General features: G+C 42.5%; 1 protein-coding gene across 6 annotated transcripts in view; it reads left to right on the plus strand.

The window, feature by feature from the left end:
- Positions 1-21,217, plus strand: part of DYNC1I2 (dynein cytoplasmic 1 intermediate chain 2) — a 59,670-nt gene extending 38,453 nt beyond the window's left edge. For all 6 annotated transcript variants that reach the window (XM_038751319.1, XM_038751323.1, XM_038751321.1 and 3 more), the window contains 11 exons: positions 5,164-5,253; positions 5,506-5,668; positions 5,767-5,866; positions 6,409-6,534; positions 7,477-7,623; positions 9,090-9,203; positions 9,543-9,676; positions 10,560-10,704; positions 14,947-15,087; positions 17,666-17,791; positions 20,534-21,217. In XM_038751319.1, coding sequence (XP_038607247.1) covers positions 5,164-5,253; positions 5,506-5,668; positions 5,767-5,866; positions 6,409-6,534; positions 7,477-7,623; positions 9,090-9,203; positions 9,543-9,676; positions 10,560-10,704; positions 14,947-15,087; positions 17,666-17,791; positions 20,534-20,647 — 1,400 coding nt within the window. In that variant the 3' untranslated portion in view covers positions 20,648-21,217. The remainder of the gene's footprint in view (positions 1-5,163; positions 5,254-5,505; positions 5,669-5,766; positions 5,867-6,408; positions 6,535-7,476; positions 7,624-9,089; positions 9,204-9,542; positions 9,677-10,559; positions 10,705-14,946; positions 15,088-17,665; positions 17,792-20,533) is intronic.
- Positions 21,218-25,587: the final 4,370 nt, after the last annotated feature.

Consider the following 25,587-nt stretch of genomic DNA (forward strand, 5'->3'; position numbering starts at 1 on the left):
TCTTGATAATACTTTGAAGGTCTAGAGAATGCTGGTCTGATGATGATGATGGCATTTGTTAAGCGCTTACTATGTGCCAAGCACTGTTCTACGTGTTGGGGGAGATACAAGGTAATCACGTTGTCCCAGGTGGGGCTCACAGTCTTCACCCCATTTTACAGATGAGGTCACTGATGCCTAGAGAAGTGACTTGCCCAAAGTCACTCAGCTGCCAGGTGGCAGAGCCGGAATTAGAACCCACGACCTCCGACTCCCAAGTCCAGGCTCTTTCCACTAAGCCACTCTGTCTGATGGATATAGAAAACCGTAGCTGGCTGGTAAGAAACGGAAGTAGAGAAGGACACGTGGAAATGAAGTTCTTAAAGTTCAGAAATTGATTCAGAAAAGAAAGCAAGTCTCTTAAAATAATTAAGGGGAATTGTTTTTATATTCCAGGGGCACATTGAAAACCCAGTTTATTTTAAAAATTATATGGTGATATAACATCACCAAGATCCTCCCTTTCCTCTCCATCCAAACTGCTACCACATTAGTACAATCACTCATCCTATTCCAACTGGATTACTGCGACAGCATCCTTTCTGACTTCCCAACCTCCTGTCTCTCCCCACTTCAGTCTGTACTTCACTCTGCTGCCTGGATTATCTTTCTACAGAAACGTTCTGGGCATGTCAACCCCTCCTCAAAAATCTCCAGTGGTTGCCTATCAACCTCCGTATCAAGCAAAAACTCCTCAATTCCACCGAACAATCACACTTTCCCGCTTCAAATCCCTGCTGAAGGCTCACCTCCTCCAAGAGGCCTTCCCAGACTAAACCCCCCTTTTCCTCAGCCCTTCTCCCCTCCCCATCGCCCCAACTCACTCCCTATGCTCCACTCCCTCCCCGCCCCACAGCACTTGTGTATATATGTGCACGTCTATAGTTCTATTTATATTAATGCCTGTTTACTTGTTTTGATGTGTATATGTCTATAATTCTATTTAAATTGATGCCTGTTTACTTGTTTTGCTGTGTCTCCCCCCTTCTAGACTATAAGCCCGTTGTGGGCAGGGATAGTCTTTCTTTATTGCTGAATTGTACTTTCCAAGCGCTTAGTACAGTGCTCTGCACACAGCGCTCAATACGATTGAATGAATGGGTGTATTTTTAAATTGTAAGAACCTTTGATTTCTTGCTTTCCATATCGCCAGGATTTAAAAGTTTTTAAATGTAATGGCATTGACATACAGTAAGGCGTATTTGTGCATATACTGATCCTACTTAAGTGGATAGCGACAGTATCACTACATAAATGATATTCTTTTATTCAATAATATTTTATTGGGTATTGGATTGAAACTTCCCATAAGAGGTTTTTTATGCGCTTTTATATGGAATTGTAGATAAAATGGTATAGATGTACTTTAATTTTAACAATGTATGCTTCAGTAATCTGTTAAAAGAATAATTGTTAAATAGTTTTGTGCCTGTTGGTAGTTTATTCTTAGTTCATGACTTAAATATGATGAAATACAGATGGGAAAACTTGATCAGATGACACTTCCAGCTTAACAAAAGCCACCCATTTCACAGATGATTTAACTTTGATTAACCTACTCTAGCAACAGATTACTCAGACAACTGGAAGTTCACTCTGTAGTGTTATTGCTAGGTACAGCCTAATTTACAGTACTGCTTTTCTTTCCATCTCACCAAAATACATCACAATTTTGATGTTAACTCCAAGTAAAAATTCAATGGTTCATTAAACCTGGTTTTAGCATTCATTGACATGAGATTTGTCACCTTAAAAGTAACTGCTACTTTTATGCAGTCTTTACTGTTCAGTGTGTAACCTTAGATCTCCTGTCAGAAAAAGCAAGGATTTAACCACTTAGCATATTGTAATGAATATTCATCAATAAATTGATGTGACATGGCAGTCCCATTTTTGATCTTCCTGCTCTTGTGCAGTTTTTTCAAGTTTAAATATTTTAACCTTATTTTACTGTGAAGTGGAGATCAACTTAGAATATTTGTCTTAAAAACTAAAGTACTTTCGTAGTGAAAGTTGTAAATTTTGAGGTCATGCCATTTATTCATATATATAAAAAAGGAGATGTGTTTTCTTAAAAAGTGTTTGTTAGATCTGATCTAACTGATGTTTTTTGGTATCATGATCATGAATATCTCTTGTTATAAATTAGAAGCCCAGTTTTCCCACCCAAAGCATACAGTGATCCTATATATATTTTTTTAATTTTTTGCTTCTGGTGAGAGAAACAAAAATTTCCAATTTTCCTTTTTCTGCTTCAGCTTCCAATTATACCTCTGAAATGTAGATGCCCCACTGTAGATTTCAGTCAGTAGTTGTTAAGTTATAGGCAGATTACGAAAATGTAGTCAGTCATTCTGAAACTAAAATCACGAGGGCATATATTTAAATAATTGCTACTCTACGTAGCCTTCAAATGCAACCAAAATAATGTATGTGGACAATATGGATTGAGAATGTCATATGGAGGGATAATATACCCCATCTACATTTTAAATGTTCAAAGGGAGGGCAGATATTCTACAAGATCTTTTCTCTAAAATATGCAGATTATGAGGTCACTTAGCACTAAAGTGCTGACCAAATGCATTGTGACAGGAATTTGACACCTGTCATTGAAAATGGGGCTTACAGGCTATTGTAATGCGGTAAAGTTGGGGGCGGGGATAGGAGGTGGGTGGGTGGATGTGGTTTCTAATTGGGAATGCTAAGGAGGATTTGTGTTGGGAAACTAAAATCCTTCCCTGGCTTCAAAGAAGGTTTGGACCTTCTGCCAGCCACAGTTGGGTTCAACAATTGATAAGAATGATGTGTAATCGTAGCACCTAGTGGGTAAAGTACGCAGGTTTCCGTATACCGAATTTTTAATTTGCAGTGATCATTTCAATCTTCTGGAAGCCATTATTTTATAAATACAACTAAATTATCTTTATGGCTAGTCACTATTTCAGAGACTAGACGATGTCAGCATTTCCCCTCATCTTGGAGCAAGAGAGTGTTGAATGGCCACTAGCGATACAGTTTTCCGATTAATGGTTGTACACGCGAATTCGTCTAAAAAGGAGTAGTGTCTTTCTGTTTCTCTGTGATGTTTTTGCCCAAAAAAGCTTTCATTTTTTAAGTAGCACAAAAGCTGTAATTGGCATGCTTTGTAAGGAAGTGTCAATGTGCAAGAGAGTGGAGATCACTAAGAATTCTTTTACGCGTTCTTTCCCCTTTGCACCACCGCCTCCTCAGCGGGGTCACTGAGATCACTAGCTTTTCTTGAAATGGCCATTTTCACTGGCAGGTGCATTATACCCTGTATTTTCAGATTGTTTTTCCATTCTGAATGTTTGGCAGGTTGATTGCTCTGGCTGCATTGACGGAGAAAGGGCTGACAAATGCGGTTGGGCTGGCTGAAAAGACAGTGATTACTGTTTTCCTTTGTGGCTGATTGAGGCCCTTGAAAGGAAAAATTTTAACCTTCACCATTTGGTTCAAAAGTATGAGCATATATTGAAATCATTCATGCCATTTATCCTAGTTCTGTAAACTTGTCAGAACGTAAAAATCGCTCAATTTCCAGTAATGTGGGATTGGCATACGTCATTATCATTTTGATTAAGTTGGAAGTTGTATCACGGTGTGCATTATGCAGTGTCATTTCAAGCTTTCTTTCCTTCAGGTACGCTTATATTTTTGTTGCCTACACTATAGAGTTAGGTTTTTCAGCGCTCTCTAAACCTAACACTATGTGTGTGGTTTGGCAGCTGGTAGGGACTACAAGCTGTATTTTGTTTGCAGGGTAAAGGCTTGTCTGAAGACCTCCTGGAGTGCTGGTAATTGCACAGGCTTGCCATTGGGGAAAGACATGATTGGAAGCAGTCAGGCAGAAAAATGTCATGCCATCCCATTGCCACCTTAGAGCAGGGAGACACAATCCCGGCAGTACCATCTGGTTGCTGCTATCTAGTCAGCTGGCCTTGGCTGCTGAGACCCTGGTTTGGCAGCTGGTTCTCATCCCTTGACCACTCTTTGTGCACTCAGTGTGTGTGTGTGTGTGTGCGCGTGCTTTAAGGTAACTTGCAACGTGGGTCAGAGTGATGTCTCTGACAAACAAGTTGAGCCCCCGCCCCCCGTTAAGTAGTTCCTCGTTACTCGAGATGAAGCAAGCTGCAGGCTCCTGCTGCCGTTCTTATAGACAGATGACAAATCTGTTTATCCAATAAAAAGGAGGATTCTCTACCCCCCCACCCCACCCCTCCAACCCCCACCAGCGAATCTATTGCAGAATGCAGGGCAAGAGGAAATAAGCAATGCGTATATTCTGACATTTTTTAAATAACCTACAGTTGCTTTCTGGCTTTGTGTTAAAAAGGACAAGGAGCAACGCACCACGTCAGATAAGCCTTGGGTGCCATTAGTCTTTAACAATGTTGTCCGTTATTTATTGAAATTAAGGAAAACACAGTTTGTTCAAAAATTCGCATTGCCAAACATGATATATAATAATGAGACGTGCATTTTAAAATGACAGAACGGAAAAGGGTAGTCTCGTAGCTATTATCTGTAGTGAAATTTGCCTCTCAGAATAGCAACCTGAAAGCTAATGTGAGCCATCTTTATGCCATATGAAGGCCCATTAGACACTGATGGCTTCAGATCGCAAGTACGCAGCGGCTCTGTAGGCTATTTTAGGCATTTGATTTTCTTTATTCTGCAGCATTAATGTGTCAGCATGTTACATAAAACTATGTGATAGTTGCATGTTGTTCTGTCTGGAATGATAAATGCTTGCAAGATTTCATCTATTTCCAGTGGGAGTTCTTTGCAATTGCTGAGGTGTCCTGTTTCAGTTTACGCAGCTACAGAATTTGGTGTGACTGTTGTGTTTTAAGTAGGCGTTTGTGGAAAATTCAACAAAAATATTTCCTGATTAATATTCTTGTATATTAACATGGAATTACAGGAGAATATCTTCATTTTCCAAAGGAGGCCTGTGAGAAATACAGTCATGTAACTGGTGTTGTCTTCATTTTTAATAAAAAGCTGTGAATGACGCATTCCTCATGACTTACCTGGGGGGCCATTGATGAGCATTCCGCTAAAACACAGTTCTCTATTAATTGTGATTTTTTTTTTCAGATGAGGAGGATGATGAGGATGCAGTGGCACCAAAGCCACCCAAAGAACCAGAAGAAGAGAAAGCACAGAAAAAAGATGACGATGAAGAAGGTATAGAAATTGGAATGGATGATTTTTAAAATATGTCTTAATGAGTTTTGCTATTTTTAATTCTGGTTTGCTTTTGAGACAAATTAAAATAGCAAAAGGGAGTGTTCTAAAATGGAATGGAAGGAGCTGTTTCAGGAAAAAATATACACTATTGGTTGCAAAATGTCTATATTGTCATGAGAGGTTTTGACAGGTATTTATAGGAAAAACCTTCAGAAACAAATCTTTTTCTCCCCCCACCATCCCCACCAGCTCCACCTCATGAGCTCACTGAAGAAGAAAAACAACAAATATTGCACTCAGAAGAATTTTTAAGTTTCTTTGATCACTCTACAAGAATCGTTGAAAGAGCTCTTTCTGAGCAGATTAATATCTTCTTTGACTACAGTGGAAGAGATTTAGAAGACAAAGAAGGGTAATGTTTAATTGTTCAGGCTAGAGCCTGGTGAGTTTTATTCTAACTGAAAAGGTGGTATGAATTCTAAGTCTTCTGTCTTTGCACTTCTTTTGCAGAGAAACACAGGCAGGTGCTAAACTGTCTCTAAACAGGCAGTTTTTCGATGAACGTTGGTCAAAACATCGTGTTGTTAGTTGCTTGGACTGGTCATCTCAGGTAAAAAAAAAAATTACAAAATTGTACCAGCTTACATTAACTTAATGCATTTTTGACAACTCTAGACAGATACCTCTCTGTTGCGATTTTATCAAGTTGATCATTTAAAAAAATACTTTTGACTAGTTCCAGTAATTTTTTAACCTAGCCTAATATAGTTTAATACTTTTGAAAGAACCAATTTTATATCTTTAGCACTTTTCAAAATCATCTATTCCACAAGTAATAGTCTTCTCAATTTTATCAGTGTCAGTGGAACCCAGTACCCATCTGGGTGTATTTTTTAACCAGTTGCTAACCAAACTTGCGTAGCAGGTGAACCTCTAAACACTCGGACTGTATTTCTGTCCAGTAATCTGGGACAATTTACTATTAAGCCCAGCCATAACTGGAGAGTCATAAGATTTCTTGGTGATGGGACTCATCTTGATTTTTAACATTAAAATTAGCAGAGAAAACTGAAGGGTTTAACGTTTAGGACCAAAGGCAATTTTCAGTTATGCACAATATTTCTTTTCCATTTGAATTTTTTTTTTTAACAGTATCCGGAATTGCTTGTGGCCTCTTATAATAACAATGAAGATGCGCCCCATGAACCTGATGGTGTGGCCCTTGTATGGAACATGAAGTACAAGAAAACTACTCCAGAGTATGTGTTTCACTGCCAGGTATGATGTGTGAGTCCCTCTTCCTGAGTTTAAGGCTTCGTTTGATTAATTTGGACCAGTGCCATTTCTTTTCTGCTAGTCAACATAACAGTTTCATTGGGTTGACATGTACTTCATCCCATGTATTTGCAAAAAGGTGTTGACCAAAAATGGAAGAATTCAGTGGTTTAAAATAATTGGTATATTGCAGTCATTCTAACATTTTCAAGATTTAGCAGACCAAAAGTCCTGAGCCCTTGTGTTTTTCTTTTATTCTGACTGATTGTGTAAAAGGGAAACCTTTCTAAATGTTTTTAGCAAAAGGAGCTTTTCAGGAACTGTGTTGTTGAATGTACAATTAGACTGTTGGCTCACTGAATTGCATATACATGGCCCGAGGAGTTGGAACAGGATAGTTTTAAGTAAAAGCATATGCTCAAAGTAGGAAACAGATGCATGTTTTCAAGTGGGTGTAGTAAAAAGGTAAAATTTGCAAACCTTTTCTGTTTGCTCAAGACGGTCTTTTGAAAATGTCATAATTCTGAAAAATCACTTAACTGAATCAAAACTAGCATATAATCTGCTGTCAGATTACTGTCAAGACAGAGTGCAAGGCTAATTATGTTATCATATGATACTATAATATGAAATGTTTTTTGCTTTCCTTAGCAAATTACTTCAATATATGTTTACGTAGAAATGTTATTTGATTTAATCTTTTTCAGTGACATACTCCTAACAAATATAAATCAGGAGAAAAATGGAATTTTTTTTTCCCAGTAAAAGTGCCAACCGTTTTATTGAAATGAACCATTCAGTTGTTTGTTTTTTGTACTAAATGTTTTAAAACAAAACATGGAAAACATTAAGTTGCATTGAGGAAACAGTGTATTTTCTGTAACTTGTCAGGTTTTCCTTTCTAATTTACCTTAAACATAAAATCCTTGCCTTGTTTATTTGCAGTCTGCTGTGATGTCAGCAACATTTGCAAAATTTCACCCAAATCTGGTGGTTGGTGGTACGTATTCTGGCCAGATTGTGCTGTGGGATAATCGTAGCAATAAGAGAACGCCAGTCCAGAGAACTCCACTTTCAGCTGCTGCTCACACGGTAGGGAAATAAAGCCTCTTCCAAAAGAATTACAGTGTTCACTTAATTCCCTGATGGTGTTGATCCAGGGTCTCTGCAGAATGAACATTCTTTGATGTATGAATACAGCAACATTGGCAGTAAGAAAGTGTTCCTTTGTGGGGCAAGGCAGAGTTACCTTTCTCTCCTCCAAAACAGCACCTTTTTGTTAGTCAAGCAAAGTCTGAATGGTTAAGGGCTCTTTCATATTTTTCAGATGATGAAATGGAAGATATTTTTATTACTGGAGGAGATTTAAATTTTTAAAAAGCCTGTGTTGTATGACTTCAAAAAACATGAATTCTCCAATTAACAGTACCCTCATATCTTCCAAAATCTAGAATATCCAGTGGTTTTTATTGTTCTTTCCCCCCGCCCGCTAATTATACCTGTTTGACGAGCTAGATTTAAGCCAAAGTCAGTGAGGGGATCATTTGGGAGAAAGGTACTGAGGATGGAAACACAGAGTCAGGCTTCCTTTTAGCAAATGCTTTGGAGCTCTGATGTACGGGAGTCCTAGTAACAATGAAGCTGGCTCGAGACATAAAGCCTTGAGCAAGAGAATAGTGAAATCTTGGAGGAAAAATGTGGTGGAGGAAAATAATCTGCATTTACCAAGACTGTCAGGGGCCTATCAGCTGCACTTGGGTTGAGGAGATGTGGTTGGACTCTCCCCTTCTTTGAGTATTTGAGCAATTGCCTTGGAGTCTGTGCTCCAGCCTGAACCCTTGCTGCCACAGGCCCTTTTAAGCCCATTCTTCTAACTCCATGAAGTTGGGAAAAGTTGGGAATTTTTCTCCCTTCCCTACCTCAAGCTCCAGATGTAAGGCTTGCATATTTTCCGGGCAGCTCAGTATCAAAAAAGCAACCATCCCAGAGCAGCAGTGTCCTAGAGAAGGGACGGGAGAAAAAGCTTGGTTTGGGAATCATCGAGGGAGGGAACACGAAGCGGAGATAGATCGGGGGTGAAAAGACATTAGGCTGCTTGCCCACCTATTTGTAATGCTGGATTTTAGAATTTTTCTTTAGTTGTATAAAAATCTATGACTTAGGGACCTTAACCTGTTTTTCATTGGTTCAGTAATTCAGAAATTTTTTTTAATGAAAATAATAATAATAATCGTGGTATTTAAGTGCTTACCATGTGCCGAGTATTGTATTAAGCACTGGCTTAGATAAAAGATAAGCAGGTCCCTCAAGGGGCTCACGGTGTAAGAGCACAGGTATTAAATCCCCATTTTGCAGAAGAGGGAACAGAGGCACAGGGAAGTAAAGTGGCTTGCCTAGCGTCACACAGCAGGTAAGTGGAAGAGCTGGGATTAATAAAATAGTATTTTTAAGATGAATGCTATATCTGTATTATAATAATCTGATCTGTTCGACAGTTTTTGTTTGGATTTACTTTGAAAATAATCAGTGAAACTCTGTTTTGTTGTCTGTCACTTTAGCACCCTGTGTATTGTGTGAATGTAGTTGGAACTCAGAATGCTCACAACCTGATTAGCATCTCAACTGATGGGAAAATTTGCTCATGGAGTCTGGACATGCTTTCCCAGCCACAGGTAGCGTGAACTTGGAAAAGTGGGAAATTTATATAAGGTGAAAGGGATGATTTTTGTAACTATAACACTTGTAACTCAAATAAGAAACTCAACACTAATTTTCCTAATGTTGGTTGTGAGATTTTTCCAAGGGAAAAAATTCAGTAACTTACTGTATCCTTTTACCACCATGGAACTCTTTTCAAGTCTATACCTAAATTTATCTAAATCAACATGTGCAGAATGAGAATGGCAGTAGCATATTTTGTCCCCCAATGAAGACCATAAAACCTCCCTGCTTTTCGTTGAAAGAAAAGGTTACACGTTTGCAAAATAAATTCATTGTATTTTTCTACACAGGACAGCATGGAGCTGGTCCATAAGCAATCCAAACCTGTAGCTGTCACTTCTATGTCCTTCCCTGTTGGAGATGTCAACAACTTTGTTGTTGGGAGTGAGGAAGGTTCTGTGTACACAGCGTGCCGCCATGGCAGGTAAATAGAAACTGGAATTATCGGAAAGTCATAACGTGGCCCTCTTTTAACCATGTTTCAACAAAATAGAGGCCTATTTTAATGAAAATCTTCACCAGCATTTTACAGAAAGCATTCACACCAATATGCCTAAAATGAAAATTTGCATTCTTAAGGGAAAATTATTTTTCCCCATCTTGATAAAATTCTTGGGTTAAGTATAAAGGGATTTTCATTAATATTTATACTTACCGCGCATTTACAATGTGCTCGGGAATGAATCTTTACGTTGTGCCCAGGAAGGTAATCAGCCACGTTCCTGTCCTTTGTTCATTTGAATCGAGATAGAACACCTCACACTTTTTCTCAAATCTAACAATAATTGTGCAGTAACATCACGGACACATTTTAAATTGAGTAGTATTTCTCCTGCTGTTCAATCCGTTTCGAAATTGTCTGGCTCTCCCTTATCAATTGCTTTCTCAACTAAAATTGAGTGTCCTGGTTAAGTTTCAAACACATATCACCCTCTCTCAAAGCTCTCTGCTGTAAAAGCAGCCAAAATTGTGTCTCTTCTGTGGAGCCTTGCTTCCCATCTTTCCTGTTTCATTGCTTCAAGTAGCAGAAGAGCGGGGGTGGATTGTTATTTGCCTTAATGTTTATGATTCTAGAATTTACTTACTGCTTTAGCTGGGTCTTGTTCAGTCTGAACAGGATAACTTCTAACGCAAGAAGTAACATTACCTTAATTCTTGAAGGGGGATTTCAGTGCAACAGAATCTCATCCCCGAGACTTGTGCAGGTTATGCCAGGATATAATGTTGAACTGTAGATATGGGGGCTTTATTGCTACGAGGTATGGTTTCAAAGAGCCGGGTCTAACCATTTCTGTGTTGTGTAACAGCAAAGCTGGAATCAGTGAGATGTTTGAAGGACACCAAGGACCAATCACTGGGATCCACTGCCATGCGGCCGTTGGGGCCGTAGATTTCTCCCATCTTTTTGTCACTTCCTCATTTGACTGGACAGTGAAACTTTGGACAACTAAGGTATCTTAAATATGGATATGTGGTCATTCTGTTGAGTTTTGACACAAGGTGGTGCTATGATGTAAGCTACACAAGAAACCTCAGTGAGCCTAGTTCAAGTTGCTTTAGAGGTACTCATTTGGTAAATCAAATTAGATGAAAGGAAAAAATAAAGCACACTAAGTTACGTAGTTTGGGCTTGCTAATAACATGCCGGCCAGTTAAAAAAAATTGTGAAGATTTAAGTTCATTGTTTCTGGAACCACCCTTGGTTCAAAACCAGCGGGAATTAAAATAGCTGGAAGATAGCGGGTTTATGGTAAAAATTTACAGCTTCATTTGTATTCCCCTTTTTCAATTATGAAAGTAGTTTGGCTTCACTGTTACAGCTAATCGCAGTGCCATTTTACTAACTCTATTATTCCCCCTTTTAGACTGTGAGCCCACAGTTGGGTAGGGACCGTCTCTATATGTTGCCAATTTGGACTTCCCAAGCGCTTAGTACAGTGCTCTGCACATAGTAAGCGCTCAATAAATACGATTGATGATGATGATGATTTTACAGCGTTGGCTTCTGGGTATGCAGAGTTTAATTGAAATTCAGAATTGAGTTAAATTCAGCCCATGTCTTTGGACCCTCCCTACCCCCCTTCCACCCCCTTAACTCTCGCCAAAAGTACCTCTGGGTGGTCCAGAAGTAACCAAAATTGAGATTTTATTTTAGAGCTCTTCCTTGTCTTATTTGCTTTTTCTTCAAGAGGTTCAACAGGCAATTTAGAGGCTTTGAGAGATGCTCCCTCTGACTGCATTGGATCAGTTTGCCAATGTCTTAGTTGGGAGACCACAGGAGATCTGCCGTAAGGAAGGCCATCCAGGAGATTTAGCCTCTGGTGGGAAGCTCCAGAGTTGGCTGTTTTCTTTCTTCAAGACTTCTAATTAGTTGGAGATGAAATCAGTTTAGAAAACTTTGAGGAGGAAAATTTGAAATGCTAAAACTGAGTTCCATTAATGTGCCTAGACTTGGTATTATCAACACAAAAATTAGCCCAGGGCCTAAAATAAACTCGATGGAGGACATGAAAGAAATTTAATAAACAGTCTCTCCTTTTTTATTAGGTTCGCAGAGGAATTTGTGGGTTTTTTTTTTTTTTGAAGTGGAGCTTTTATTATATTTGCTTCAGGCATGTAAGTGTGCTCTCTTAGGAGGTTAGCAAGAAGTAGAATTCGCAAATATGGGTGATGCCAGTGGAAACTTGAGAGCTACTAAAAAGGTTTGTGGTCCAAGGATTTCTTTTAACTTACCCACTCTACTGTGAGACTAGAGCCCCTCGCTCAGACAAGATGTTGGTGGCTTTTTGAAAAGACTTAGATTCACTCAGTGTATGTGGCACTGTACACTTGGAAGAGTTTTTGGTGTAAAGCTTTGGAGTTCTTGTTGCAAATCAGTCTTCTCAAATCCAGTGGTTTCATTTTGTTTGTGCCTATATGAAATGTGCAGATTTTTAAATATCGGTGTTGAAAATCTCCCATCCCCCCCCCCCCCCACACACACACGTAAAACAAGAAGAAACCTCACCTTTGTGAACAAACCAGAGCTTTACTTCTGAAGTGTGGAGTAAATTGGCAACAACACCGTCCAACTGCCAGAAGTTACTGTCCAAAGCCATCTGGCTCTGTTTCAGTAGAACTCCCTCCTGGACAGGAAGAGATTTCTCCTGGCTGGCAAGTCAAACAGGATGTCTCCTGCTCCCTAAGCCTAATGTTGTTTGACCCCATTACTCTTTTTGACCTTCTTCTCAAGTGTCTGCCACACAAGGGCCTTAAGGCCAGGACTTATGCTCTGGAAATGTATCAGAACCTTAGTCACCAGTCTTCGACGTCAGGCAGCAGAGCGTGTTTCTCTTGCTCACCATCCTATCTTTTATCTTATGTGACTTTCAGTTCTTCCCTCCAGGATTTGGTGACCTGGGTTGGGCAAAACAAATCAGTTCATCCAGATCAACTCCATGGCCCTGGTGTTAAAACCTAACCGGAGCAGTGTCAGGTGGGCATGTATTCCCAGTCCCAACCCACCTCACCTGCAGTTATCTGGCGTGGACATTTTTACATACCTTGTGCCCTATTGCTGCTCCAGAGCTCTCCGTTCTGTTCCTCAATCCCACCAGGCCTTCCGTGCCTCCTGATGTATCGTGGAGAGATATATTGCCGGGAAGCATTGTAGCCTCCCAGGTGATGAAGCAGTGTCCTTGTGGCTGCTTTGACAGGACAGCAGCAGATGGCAGACACGTGGCTAGAATAACGCTGTTTTGCTTGCCGCAACTGGGTTGAGCATCTAGTCCTTTTAAATGTCCTTGCTTGCTGAGAACAGCCGTCCAGAAGCACATCACTCCCAAGTTTTCGATCCATATCTTCCACGTCACAAATCTGTATAGGGCCTGAAAACTTCGGCTGTGCATGACTCTCTCCTCCCTCTTGAACTCTGTTTACCCAAGAACAAGCGTTCTATTCCCAGAATCGAGTTGGCCCAAAATAGCAGGAAAAGTATTTGGCATTTGCAGGCTCCACTGATGAAATCTTGGGCTCATGGAGATCTGGCTCGGCCCCAAGGGCAAAACACGTTGAAGGAGATACAAGACTCCTTTTTCCCAAGCTGCCAGTGAATCCTGACAGACCTCAACCTGGCACTGCCCCTCATCTGGTCCGAAAAGCGTCCGCGTGTGTAGCCAGCCTCTAATCCGCTCCTAGTCAGGAGGCCTGCGAGGCAGTTACAGAGAGGGCTGGATTAGAAAATTGCTGCCATTATTTCTGAGTTCTGGGTAGTCACAATCAATAACCAAACGTCACAGCAAAATTCCAGTAAATTCAGATTAGAACACAACTCCCCAGAACGGCAGGCCAGAGACCCCAGCCAGTTTTAAAACGATGGCAGGCTCGGGTTGTTGAAAGCTGTCTTGTTCCCAGAACAGGCCGCTGCTTCTCCGCGGGGGCCGGGGTACCCCTTAGGTAGAGAACAGCAGTTGCAACAGTGGCTGCGAAGGAGCCGGGGATGCAGTGGACCCTTGGAAGTTGTCCAGTTCGCCCAGTTCTTAAAGCAGCTCTGCGGGGCCCAGCCCAGGCTCCCTCTCGGGCCAGTCGATTGTATCTTGCAGTTGGGAAAAGCACCCCCAGACAAGTGTCCTACTGGCCTTCAGAATTGCTAACTTGGGAAAGATCATCAGAATCACAAGGACTGAGTGTGTCTGGGGAGGAGCCAGTCTCCAGAAAATCAGAGGGGCTTCTCTAACTCTAAACATTTTTGGTATGGGCTTGGTGATTTACTTTAATGTTCCATGGTACCGATTGCCATCCAGTTATAGCTGAGTTGTTTTTTTTGCAGGGTGGGAGGTTCAGGGCTTGAGGAGGGAGGGACAAGGTCATGGGATTTTAATTTCGATTTCCACCAGATCATTTTTCTTTGAAATGGGCTTTTTGACACCCTGCTTTACTCCCCCGCAAACCCCAGTAATCCTCACCCTTCCCCTACACCGGTGATTAGTTGGAATCGGACCAACCTAGAGCAAGTTTTGAGTCAAATTGCTGTTCAGATCATTCATTTCGGTTGGCATTAGCAGTGTCAGTTAGCATTAGAACCACAGCTAATGGGATAGTTTCATTTCGCAACTTTTTAAAGTAACTCAAGACTCAGATGACTTGAGGTTTGTATTCATTCTTTTAGTGTTTTGATTTGTTTAGTATGAGTGAGCAGTCAAGTGGCCCAGTTGAGGTAATTTTAAGGAAAATTAAAGAATTGGTTCTTATGGTAACTAATGGATGGTCAGGGAGTCATTAAGGACCTGGGTTCTAATGTCGGCTCTGCCATTTGTCTGCCGTGTGACCTTGGGCCAGTCATTTAATTTCTCTGTGCCAGCTACCTCATCCTGAAAAATGGGGATTAGGATTGTAAACCCCATGTGGGACAGGGACTGTGCCTAACCTGATTAGCTTGTGTCTACCCCAGCACCTAACAAATACCATAAAAAAGGGAAAATCTGAAAATGTACTTTTACTTTTATTCAAGCAGTTTGAGGCAGTTTAGTGTTACTGCCTCTTCAAATAAAAATATAAAATCCAATTCAGAAAATTAAAAAGTAGTTTCCACTATTCATAATCTTGTTTAAGTGAAATAGGACACAAATCTTTTTTTTGTCGGGGGGGGGATTAAAACTGTTTTTGGTTAATATCGTTGGTCATGTGTGCTAAGAGGCAACTGTTTTTCTCTTTCAGAATAACAAACCTCTATACTCATTTGAGGACAATTCAGACTATGTTTATGATGTTATGTGGTCACCCACCCACCCTGCCTTATTTGCCTGTGTGGATGGCATGGGAAGGCTGGATCTGTGGAATCTCAACAATGACACAGAGGTGAGGCAGGAAAATGACAGAAATTGCTCTGCAAACAGAAAATTGGAGATTTATTGAATAATTTCTGAAATGCTTTTCATCCGGCAGAATCTAAAAGGGCTTCTGTATGGGAACTGTCTGAATGCGGCTTCATCACAAAGAAGCCAAATAAGTTTTGTGCACCAAATAAAGCACAGCCCGCTGTGCAGAACTGAAAGGAAAAAAACGGTGGCCAGGGATACCGAGACGATTCGTTTTTCCTGGGAAAAACCCTCTCCTGTCTGCAATATCCCAGCACAGCCCTCTTCCCAGGAGGCTCAAGGGATAGAGTATGTTAATTAGCGAGGCGGGCTGCCGATTTGGATTTCTGGGGCCAGATGTTCTTTGGATAATTCAGGCTAAAATTCAACTTCAGATGGAATACTAGCTAGGTGAAGGAAAAGACGGGGGAATTTTGAACTCCAGTGTCTTTGAACTAATTGACACCTGCTCGCCGTGTCACCTAAAGCGGGGCGGGCCAAATGTGACCAGATCCGGCTCACCAGCTGATTTAATCCAACCTACAGGATGGATTTGCCGAAGGGCCGAGCCCTTTCTCTCGGGCTCTGTGGTCGGCTCCGCAGAAAGGGCTTCTACCGCGGCAGGAAGGGCTTCGCTGCCTCGTTTAAACATCCTTCCCTCCCCTTCTCCCCCCTCCTGCCCTTGCTGGCCAGGGGCATTTTGTAAGTCGGCTTCTGGGTAAAATAGTTGCCCACCCCTGCTTTAGGCCTCTCTAATGGGATTACTAAGTGAATCGTGTATGCCTGAGGCCCTGAAATCACTTGGTTTTCCTCTGCTGTTGGTAGAGCCAGAGGAGGGGTACGTGTTAGCAGTGTGAGAATTGCTGGAGGATTACATTAGTCTGTAGTGCCAAAGTGAATTATTCATTGGCATTTGAGTGGAACTACCAAATAGTACCATCAAAGAGTGTTTCCTCAGTCCTGGATGGGGCTTTCCTGATTCATTTCCAAGCTTGGTTGGCTGAAGTGCGCCTCAACGATTATTTCCTTAGGGAAGACCCAGCTTGAGAGGCACCCGTAAGGTCTTTGTTAAATTGAGGTCTTTTCCTTCGGTAACGAAGCATTTCAAAATATTTCGAAGGAAAAGTCCACACTGTGGATAGTTCTAGGTTTCTTGGGGGTTAAGTGAAAGAAGGTTTTAGGAATTTATCCTTGAAGGTCAGTTTTCGTTTAGCCGAGGACAGCGGATTCCAACTTTCCATTTTGACTATTGGATGCCAAGCTTTGAGGGTACGGGGAGGAAGAAGAAATGAGGGTGGGGAGGAGAGAGAGGGAGTTGCCTAGATGTTGCCAATTTGTACTTCCCAAGCGCTTAGTACAGTGCTCTGCACATAGTAAGCGCTCAGTAAATACGATTGATGATGATGATGATGTTGCCAACTTGTACTTCCCAAGAGCTTAGTACAGTGCTCTGCACACAGTAAGCACTCAATAAATACGATTGAATGAATGAATTCATCCCCCCCACCTTACCTCCTTCCCTTCCCCACAGCACCTGTATATATGTATATATGTTTGTACATATTTATTACTCTATTTATTTTATTTGTACATATTTATTCTATTTATTTCATTTTGTTAATATGTTTGGTTTTGTTCCCTGTCTCCGCCTTCTAGACTGTGAGCCCACTGTTGGGTACGGACTGTCTCTAGATGTTACCAACTTGTACCTCCCAAGCGCTTAGTACAGTGCTCTGCACACAGTAAGCGCTCAATAAATACGATTGAATGAATGAATGAGTGGAGGAGGGAAGAGGGGAAGGGGAAAGTAAGCCTCCCCCCGCATCCTTCACTGTCCCTGTCTGGCTCTTCCATAATCAAGCATCTGCCCTCCCCACCACCCTAGAGTTTATCCTCCCGCTTGCTCTACCCTCTCTCGACCCAAGATTTTTTCCCAGGTTGGTGGGGAGAAATAGGCCAGGGTGACACAAACCTGGCTGGTAATACTCTTCCGTTGATGTCACAACTTCACACTGGCCTCCCCACTCTCAAATCTGGAAACCTTTCTGCGAAGGAAGGGGAGAGAGAAGATCCTGGGATGCTGATAACCTTGTATCCACCCCAGTGACTAGCATATAATAAACACTTAATAGGTGCCATTTTCAATTAACATGAGAGAGCTGTCTGGGAAATTGAATCACTGGCAGAGGAGTGACGCTGTCCAGTGAGCCTTTCCAAGAATACCTGGAACTGGACCAGTTAAAGATCCCAGCTAGAAAACAGACCCAGTTTTTTTAAGGGTGACTTTAAAGGTGGGAGGATAAGTTCGTTATTCCCCCAAAACTCTGTGTTGTGCCAATGAAGGATTTTACGTATGAAGATTTAAATGATGTTCCATAAGAGCTTTCAGAGATTGGTTCTCGTTCATAAAGTAGTTTCTCTTGACATGAAGAAATGTTGGAAAGATGTCCGTATCTATTTTACCTTTGTTTCCAAGAAATACGGTCGGCGTAACAAAAGGAAGAGGAGCTACTATTTTGCATGTTTATAGAAATCCTGATGAAACTTTTAACAATGCACTATATTTTAAATGAATTCAGGTGCCGACGGCAAGCATTTCTGTGGAGGGTAATCCCGCTCTTAATCGTGTGAGATGGACGCATTCTGGGAGAGAGATTGCCGTAGGCGATTCTGAAGGACAGATAGTTATATATGATGTGGGAGAGGTATGTGATTCTCGGTTCATAATTCTAACACAAGCCTTCTGCTTTCAGACCATGAAGCCAAAATTGCCATTGTGACTTTAACTCTGACATGATTTTGACTCTTGGGCATGACTTAGGTCTTTCGAGCTACTTGCAACAGTAGTACATTGTTATAAGGTTCCTATCTGATTATAATGGGAATTTATAGAATTCACTGATATGTGGTCACAGCTGAGTTTTGCTATTTGAGCATTTATTTTTAATATCATTTTGTACTATAGTGTTTGAAGTCAGTTAATTTAAGTTGCCTCATGTAAGGGGTTGATAGTAGTAGTGCATGGCAGTTGTCGTTTGTGACATTACTGGATTAATCCTGCCCAGGCTTTAGCAACAGAAAGTTACCACCATCTGATAGCCGTGTATCATCTAACCACCGTCTGATGGTGTGGGTAAAATGAGACCAGAACCTAGTCCACAAAATCAAAGCAGTATTATTGGCCCCGGGGGTAGGGGGGAAATACCGAGCAGTTGCCCATCAGGAATTGAGTGGATGAGGAAACCCATCTCTATCTTGTATGCAATTCTCCAGGACTCAGTTATAATAATAATTATGGTACTTCATCATCAATCGTATTTATTGAGCGCTTACTGTGTGCAGAGCAGTGTTAAGCACTTACTATGTGCCAATCAATCAATCAATCGTATTTATTGAGCGCTTACTGTGTGCAGAGCACTGTACTAAGCGCTTGGGAAGTCCAAGTTGGCAACATATAGAGACAGTCCCTACCCAACAGTGGGCTCACAGTCTAAAAGGGGGCCAAGCCCTGTTCTAATCACTTGGGTTAATCAGGTTGGACACAGTCGTCCCTGTCCCACATGAGGCTCACAGTCTTCATCCCCATTTTACAGTTGAGGTAAGTTGAGAGAAGTTAAATAATAATAATAATGATGATGGCATTTATTAAGCGCTTACTGTGTGCAAAGCACTGTTCTAAGCGCTGGGGTAGATACAAGGTAATCAAGTTGTACTTCCCAAGCACTTAGTACAGTGCTCTGCACACAGTAAGCGCTCAATAAATACGATTGATGATGAAGTTGTCCCACATGGGGCTCACAGACTTAATCCCCATTCTCCAGATGAGGGAACCGAGGCCCAGAGAAGTGAAGTGACTTGCCCAAAGTCACACAGCTGACAAGTGGCGGAGCCGGGATTTGACCCCATGACCTCTGACTCCAAAGCCCGGGCTCTTTCCACTGAGCCACGCTGCTTCTCTGACTTACCCAAGGTCACACAGCAGACAAGTGGTGGAGCTGGGATTAGAACCCGGTTCGTTCCGATTCCCGGGCCCGTGCTCTATCCACTAAGCCACCCTACCTCTCAGGTATCTGTCCGACTGTGCATATCTGGAATTCAGATCCTGCAAAGAGCAGGCTTCCGACATTTAGGAGATTGGCTGCTCCATTATCGCCACGGCAGGAGCCTGAGCCATTGCTCAAGGACAGGTCCGTGACCCCAGGGGCGATTCAGGCCACCCATCTGACCTCATGGCCTCTCTCTTTCCCCGAGTCCTTGCAAGGAGGCCTAGCGGGACAGCAGGTTGGATTTTCCCACACAAGCCCGCTAAATTAGTTCACCCACTCGAGTAAAAAAAGTAGAAAAGTCAAATTACCTGGTTGGAGGCCTCAGGATTTAGACCCTGTAATAATAATAACCCAGTCTTTTTAGACCGTGAGCCCACTGTTGGGTAGGGACTGTCTCTATGTGTTGCCAACTTGTACTTCCCAAGCACCTAGTACAGTGCTCTGCACACAGGAAGCGCTCAATAAATACGATTGATTGATAATAATAATAATGATGGCATTTATTAAGCGCTTACTACATGCAAAGCACTGTTCTGAGCGCTGGGGAGGTTACGAGGAGATCAGGTTGTCCCACAGGGGGTTCACAGTATTAATCCCCATCTTACAGGTGAGGGAACTGAGGCCCAGAGAAGTGAAGTGACTTGCCCAAAGTGTCACAGCTGACAATTGGCAGAGGCGGCATTCGAACCCATGACCCCTGACTCCAAAGCCCGGGCTCTTTCCGTGGCTCAGTGGAAAGAGCATGGGCTTTGGAGTCAGAGGTCATGGGTTCGAGTCCTGACTCCACCACATGTCTGCTGTGTGACCTTGGGCAAGTCACTTAGCTTCTCTGAGCCTCAGTTACCTCATCTGTAAATTGGGGATTGACTGTGAGCCCCACGAGGGACAACCTGATCATCTTGTATCCCCTCCAGCGCTTAGAACAGTGCTTTGCACATAGTAAGCGCTTAACAAATGCCATCATTATTATTATTTCCACTGAGCCACGCTGCTTCTCGGATTGCCTGCTGTGCCACTTGCATTCTCTTGTTCCTGCCAGTCCTGTTGAGAAGCAGCGTGGCTCAGTGGAAAGAGCACAGGCTTGGGAGTCGGAGGTCATGGGTTCAAATCTTGGCTCCGCCACTTAGCTGTGTGACCTTGGGCGTGCCACTTAACTTCTCTGTGCCTCAGTTACCTCATCTGTAAAATGGGGATTAAGACTGTGAGCCCCACGTGGGATAACCTGATCACCTTGTATCCCCCCAAGCGCTTAGAACAGTGCTTTGCACATAGTAAGCACTTAACAAATACCCCCTTAGAATTATTAGTGGAAAACGACTTGCCAACCATTTCAGCAGTAGCAGCGAAGACGACGTGCTCATTCATTTCGCTGTACGCAAGACATCTTTTATCTTTCAACAGCAAATCGCCGTCCCCCGCAATGATGAGTGGGCTCGCTTTGGCCGAACGCTAGCGGAAATTAATGCCAACAGAGCCGATGCAGAGGAGGAAGCCGCCACCCGCATACCGGGCTAGATTTCTTGAAATTGACTGAAGAGTAGTAGTGGATTTGATGGTGATTCTGAGTAGGTTCCAGAGTAAAAGCATGCTTAAAACTACAAGGTAAATGGAAGGGGGAAAAATAGCGACTCATCCTGTGGGCTTCAAGAACAAATAGAAATTAGCTGCAACCAAGTCATGCAATTTCACTTTTTATAGAATAACATGCATATTGTTATAGGATTTCTGTAATTTTTAATACAGCTAGACCTGACTTCGCAAGGTGCAGAGTTCGCTGAGGAACGCAGATGTATATTTGCTGTCGGTTGCTCTCGAACTTTTTTCAATTTATCAGCATACCACTCTTTCTGAAAAGTAGGCTGTGTAAGTTCTACCTATTTTTAAATAATCACTACTCTCTTACACGGATTAATGTTTTCACGCTAGTCCATCTTCTGACCTGTGGTGTGTGAGACTATTATTGTTGCCCGTGGAAGTGCATGCGTCTAGTCACGTTCCCACCTTTTGATCCCGTTTCGTATTTCTGCTTCACGCTGTACGGTAGCCGTGTCCAAATAAAAGAATCCATCTAGGTGTATTAACCTATCCCGTTTCGATCAGTTCTTGAAAGTTGCATTCATCAAGTAAATGCCAGCCCAACTGAACGCTTCTCTGCTGCCCCAAGCACACACTGTAGCAGTTGTTTCTGTACTTTCCGGGGATGCCTGATACTTCCGAAAAAGGTTACACTGGATTGTTGCGTTTTCCTTAAGTTCCTTTATTCTTTTGTGCCAGAAGCCTGCTTCACAGGGTCACAAGAAAACCCATGCCATTGTGGTTGATTACAAACTCCTCCCGAGGTAAAGTGACTTCATATTCCAGCAACACCCCAGCCTTCGCCGGGCCATTATTTTCAAAAAGAGGTTTTTTCAGGTGGTAGCAAGAAGACTAAGTGGTCGGTGGTGTTTAAATTTGATGGTGCAATCTGTATGTTTATTTTTTTTTTCAAAATTGGGGTGGAAAAATCATATGTACTTAACTCATGGCATAGTGGATGGAGCATGGGCTTGGGAGGTGGAAGATCATGAGTTCTAACCCCGGGCAAGGCAGTTCTCTTCTCTGTGCTTCAGTTACTTCATCTGTAAAATGGGGAAGAAAACTGTGTGGCCCATGTGGGATGGGGACTGTGTTTATGTTGGCATTTGTTAAGCGCTTACTATGTGCAAAGCACTGTTCCAAGCGCTGGGGAGGATGCAAAGTGATCAGGTTGTCCCATGTGGTGCCCACAGTCTTAATCCCCATTTTACAGATGAGGTAACTGAGGCTCAGAGAAGTGAAGTGACTTGCCCAAGGTCACACAGCAGATACGTGGCAGAGCCTGGATTCGAACCCATGACCTCTGACTCCAAAGCCCGGGCTGTTTCCACTGAGCCACGCTGCTTCTCTAAAGTACCGTTCTAAACGCTGGGGAAGTTACATGGTGATCAGGTTGTCCCATGTGGGGCTCACAGTCTTAATCCCCATTTTACAGATGAGGTAACTGAGGCTCAGAGAAGTGAAGTGACTTGCCCAAGGTCACACAGCAGATACGTGGCAGAGCCGGGATTCGAACCCATGACCTCCGACTCCAAAGCACGGACTCTTTCCACTGAGCCACGCTGCTTCTCTAAAGTACTGTTCTAAACGCTGGGGAAGTTACAGGGTGATCAGGTTGTCCCACAGGGGGCACACAGTCTTAATCCCCATTTTACAGATGAGGGAACTGAGGCATAGAGAAGTTAAGTGACTTGCCCAAAGTCACACAGCTGGCAACTGGCAGGGCTGGGATTTGAACCCATGACCTCTGACTCCAAAGCCCATTCTCTTGCCACTTAAGTGTTCAATCCAATCTGTTTGTATCCACCCCAGCGCTTAGTGCAGTGCCTGGCACATACTAAGCGCTTAACATATCCACAGTTAGTGTTATTATTATTATCCAGTTTGTGCATTTATTATCCAGGTACCTGTGCTGCTGCTCGCTTTTTGCCCTTTCACTTTTCATTTGCCTCCGCATCAGGAAGAAAGAAGGGAAGGCGAGTGGCAAATCAAAATCAGTTCGTTTTCGTAGTTGCTAATTCTTGGGAAAAGTGTGTTTATCTTCTTATTGGCAAATGCTTCTCTTTTATAAATCAAGGAGCACTAAATCCTTAAGTAAGCCCAGGTGAGATCACTTAAGATTCACAAGTTTGGAATTGAAGCAGCAGCAATGAGAACAAGTTGGTGTATGATCTGCAGGAAGAGGATTGGGAATCTTTAAGCCAAAGCTCTGGACCATGAATGATTTGGGAATGGGAAGCAGCATGGCTCAGTGGAAAGAGCCCGGGCTTTGGAGTCAGAGGTCATGGGTTCAAATCCCGGCTCCGCCACTTGTCAGCTGTGTGACGTTTCACTTCTCTGGGCCTCGGTTCCCTCATCTGGAAAATGGGGATGATGACTGTGAGCCCCTCGTGGGACAACCTGATTACCTTGTATCTACCCCAGTGCTTAGAACAGTGCGCATAGTAAGCGCTTAACAAATACCAACATTAATAATAATAATAATAATGGCATTTATTAAGCGCTTACTATGTGCAAAGCACTGTTCTAAGCGCTGGGGAGGTTACAAGTTGATCAGGTTGTCCCATGGGGGGCTTACAGTCTTAATCCCCATTTTATAGATAGGGTAACAGGCACAGAGAAGTTAAGGGAGCTGCCCAAAGTCACACAGCTGACAATTGGCAGAGCTGGGATTTAAGATGAGGCAAAAACTATAAAACACGAAAACAGAGATAGAAAAGACAAACCATGTTACTATTATTATTATTACTTGGAAAGGCAGTCTCAAAAACAGGAGCCAGCATGACAGGTTTTTATGTTTTGTTTTGGGTTTTTTTTTGTGTTATGTTTTTGATCCAGGGCTCACACATGTCCATCTTTTAAAGTATCCCAACAATTATCAATATTTCCAGTATCAGCTCTGAAGGCCAAACCACCTGTATATTTTGGAAAGCATTGTCGGGTACACATAATTTTGTCTGTCTACAAGCCAGCTTCCTCTGTCATCAATTTGAATGTCATTCATTCATTCAATCATATTTATTGAGCGCTTACTGTGTGCAGAGCTCTGTACTAAGTGCTTGGGAAGTACACGTTGGCAACATCTAGAGACGGTCCCTACCCAACAATGGGCTCAGAGGCTAGAAGGGGGAGACAGACAACAAAACATATTAGAGAAGCAGCGTGGCTCAATGGAAAGAGCCCGGGCTTTGGAGTCAGAGGTCATGGGTTTGTATCCCAACTCCGCCACATGTCTGCTGTGTGATCTTGGGCAAGTCACTTAACTTCTCTGGGCCTCAGTTACCTCATCTGTAAAATGGGGATTAAGACTGTGAGCCCCACGTGGGACAACCTGATCACCCTGTATCCTCCCCAGTGCTTAGAACAGTGCTTTGCACCTAGTAAGCGCTTAATAAATGCCAATTATTATTATTATATTAACAAAATAAAATAAACAGAATAAATATGTACAAGTAAAATAGAGTTCATTCATTCATTCATTCAATCCTAATAATAATGATGGCATTTGTTAAGCACTTACTATGTGCAGAGCACTGTTCTAAGTGCTGGGGGGGGGGGGGGATACAAGGTGATCGAGTTGTCCCACGTGGGGCTCACAGTCTTAATCCCCATTTTACAGATGAGGGAACTGAGGCTCAGAGAAGTTAAGTGACTTGCCCAAGGTCACACAGCGGACATGTGGCAGGGTAGGGACCCGAACCCATGACCTCTGACTCCAAAGCCTGGGCTCTTTCCGATGAGCCACACTGCTTCTCTAATATGTTTAATATTTAATATTTATGTCTAAGATCCTATTTATTGAGCGCTTACTGTGTGCAGAGCACTGTACTCTAGGACATTTTCTTGGTTCTTAATTGGGAGCCAGCAGATTGACTCAAAGGATATATTAAGCTCCCTCAGGGCCCAGCAGTCGGTGAGTGTTGGGCTGATTGGAAGGATGGTGTTTTTGGGTAGGGACTGTCTCTGTATGTTGCCAACTTGTACTTCCCAAGCGCTTGGTACAGTGCTCTGCACACAGTAAGCGCTCAATAAATACAATTGATTGATTGATTTATTACTTCCTAAGTGCTTAATACAATGCTCTGCACACAGTAAGTGCTCAATAAATCCCCCTCTCCATCCCCCTCATCTTACCTCCTTCCCTTCCCCACAGCACCTGTATAGATGTATATATGTCTGTACATATTTATTACTCCACTTATTTATTTTACTTGTACCTATCTATTCTATTTATTTCATTTTGTTAGTATGTTTGGTTTTGTTCTCTGTCTCCCCCTTTTAGACTGTGAGCCCACTGTTGGGTAGGGACCGGCTCTAGATGTTGCCAACTTGTACTTCCCAAGCGCTTAGTCCAGTGCTCTGCACACAGTAAGCGCTCAATAAATACGATTGATTGATTGATTGATTGATTGGGATGGTGCCCCGGATCAGCTCCAGCCTCTGAAAACCACAGGATGTTGAGGTGAGGATGGGGGGAAGCTAGCGTTGATTGAGCCTAGGCCTCTACTACCTATTCACAGTTGGTCCTTGGAGCAGCATTTTGAGCCTAGAAGGTTTTTCATCATCATCAATCGTATTTATTGAGCGCTTACTATGTGCAGAGCACTGTACTAAGCGCTTGGGAAGTACAAATTGGCAACATCTAGAGACAGTCCCTACCCAACAGTGGGCTCACCGTCTAAAAGGGGGAGACAGAGAACAAAACCAAACATACTAACAAAATAAAATAAATAGAATAGATATGTACAAATAAATAAATAGAGTAATAAATATGTACAAACATATATACATTCATCCCAAGCTGACTGCCTGGGAGGCCCCTTGCTGTGTCCCGTCCCTCCCCATTCCCCCTTAGCCGTTGGCGACTCGATCCCAAAGCT

This window comes from Tachyglossus aculeatus, chromosome 9 (assembly GCF_015852505.1).
Source record: "Tachyglossus aculeatus isolate mTacAcu1 chromosome 9, mTacAcu1.pri, whole genome shotgun sequence".
Taxonomy (NCBI): domain Eukaryota; kingdom Metazoa; phylum Chordata; class Mammalia; order Monotremata; family Tachyglossidae; genus Tachyglossus; species Tachyglossus aculeatus.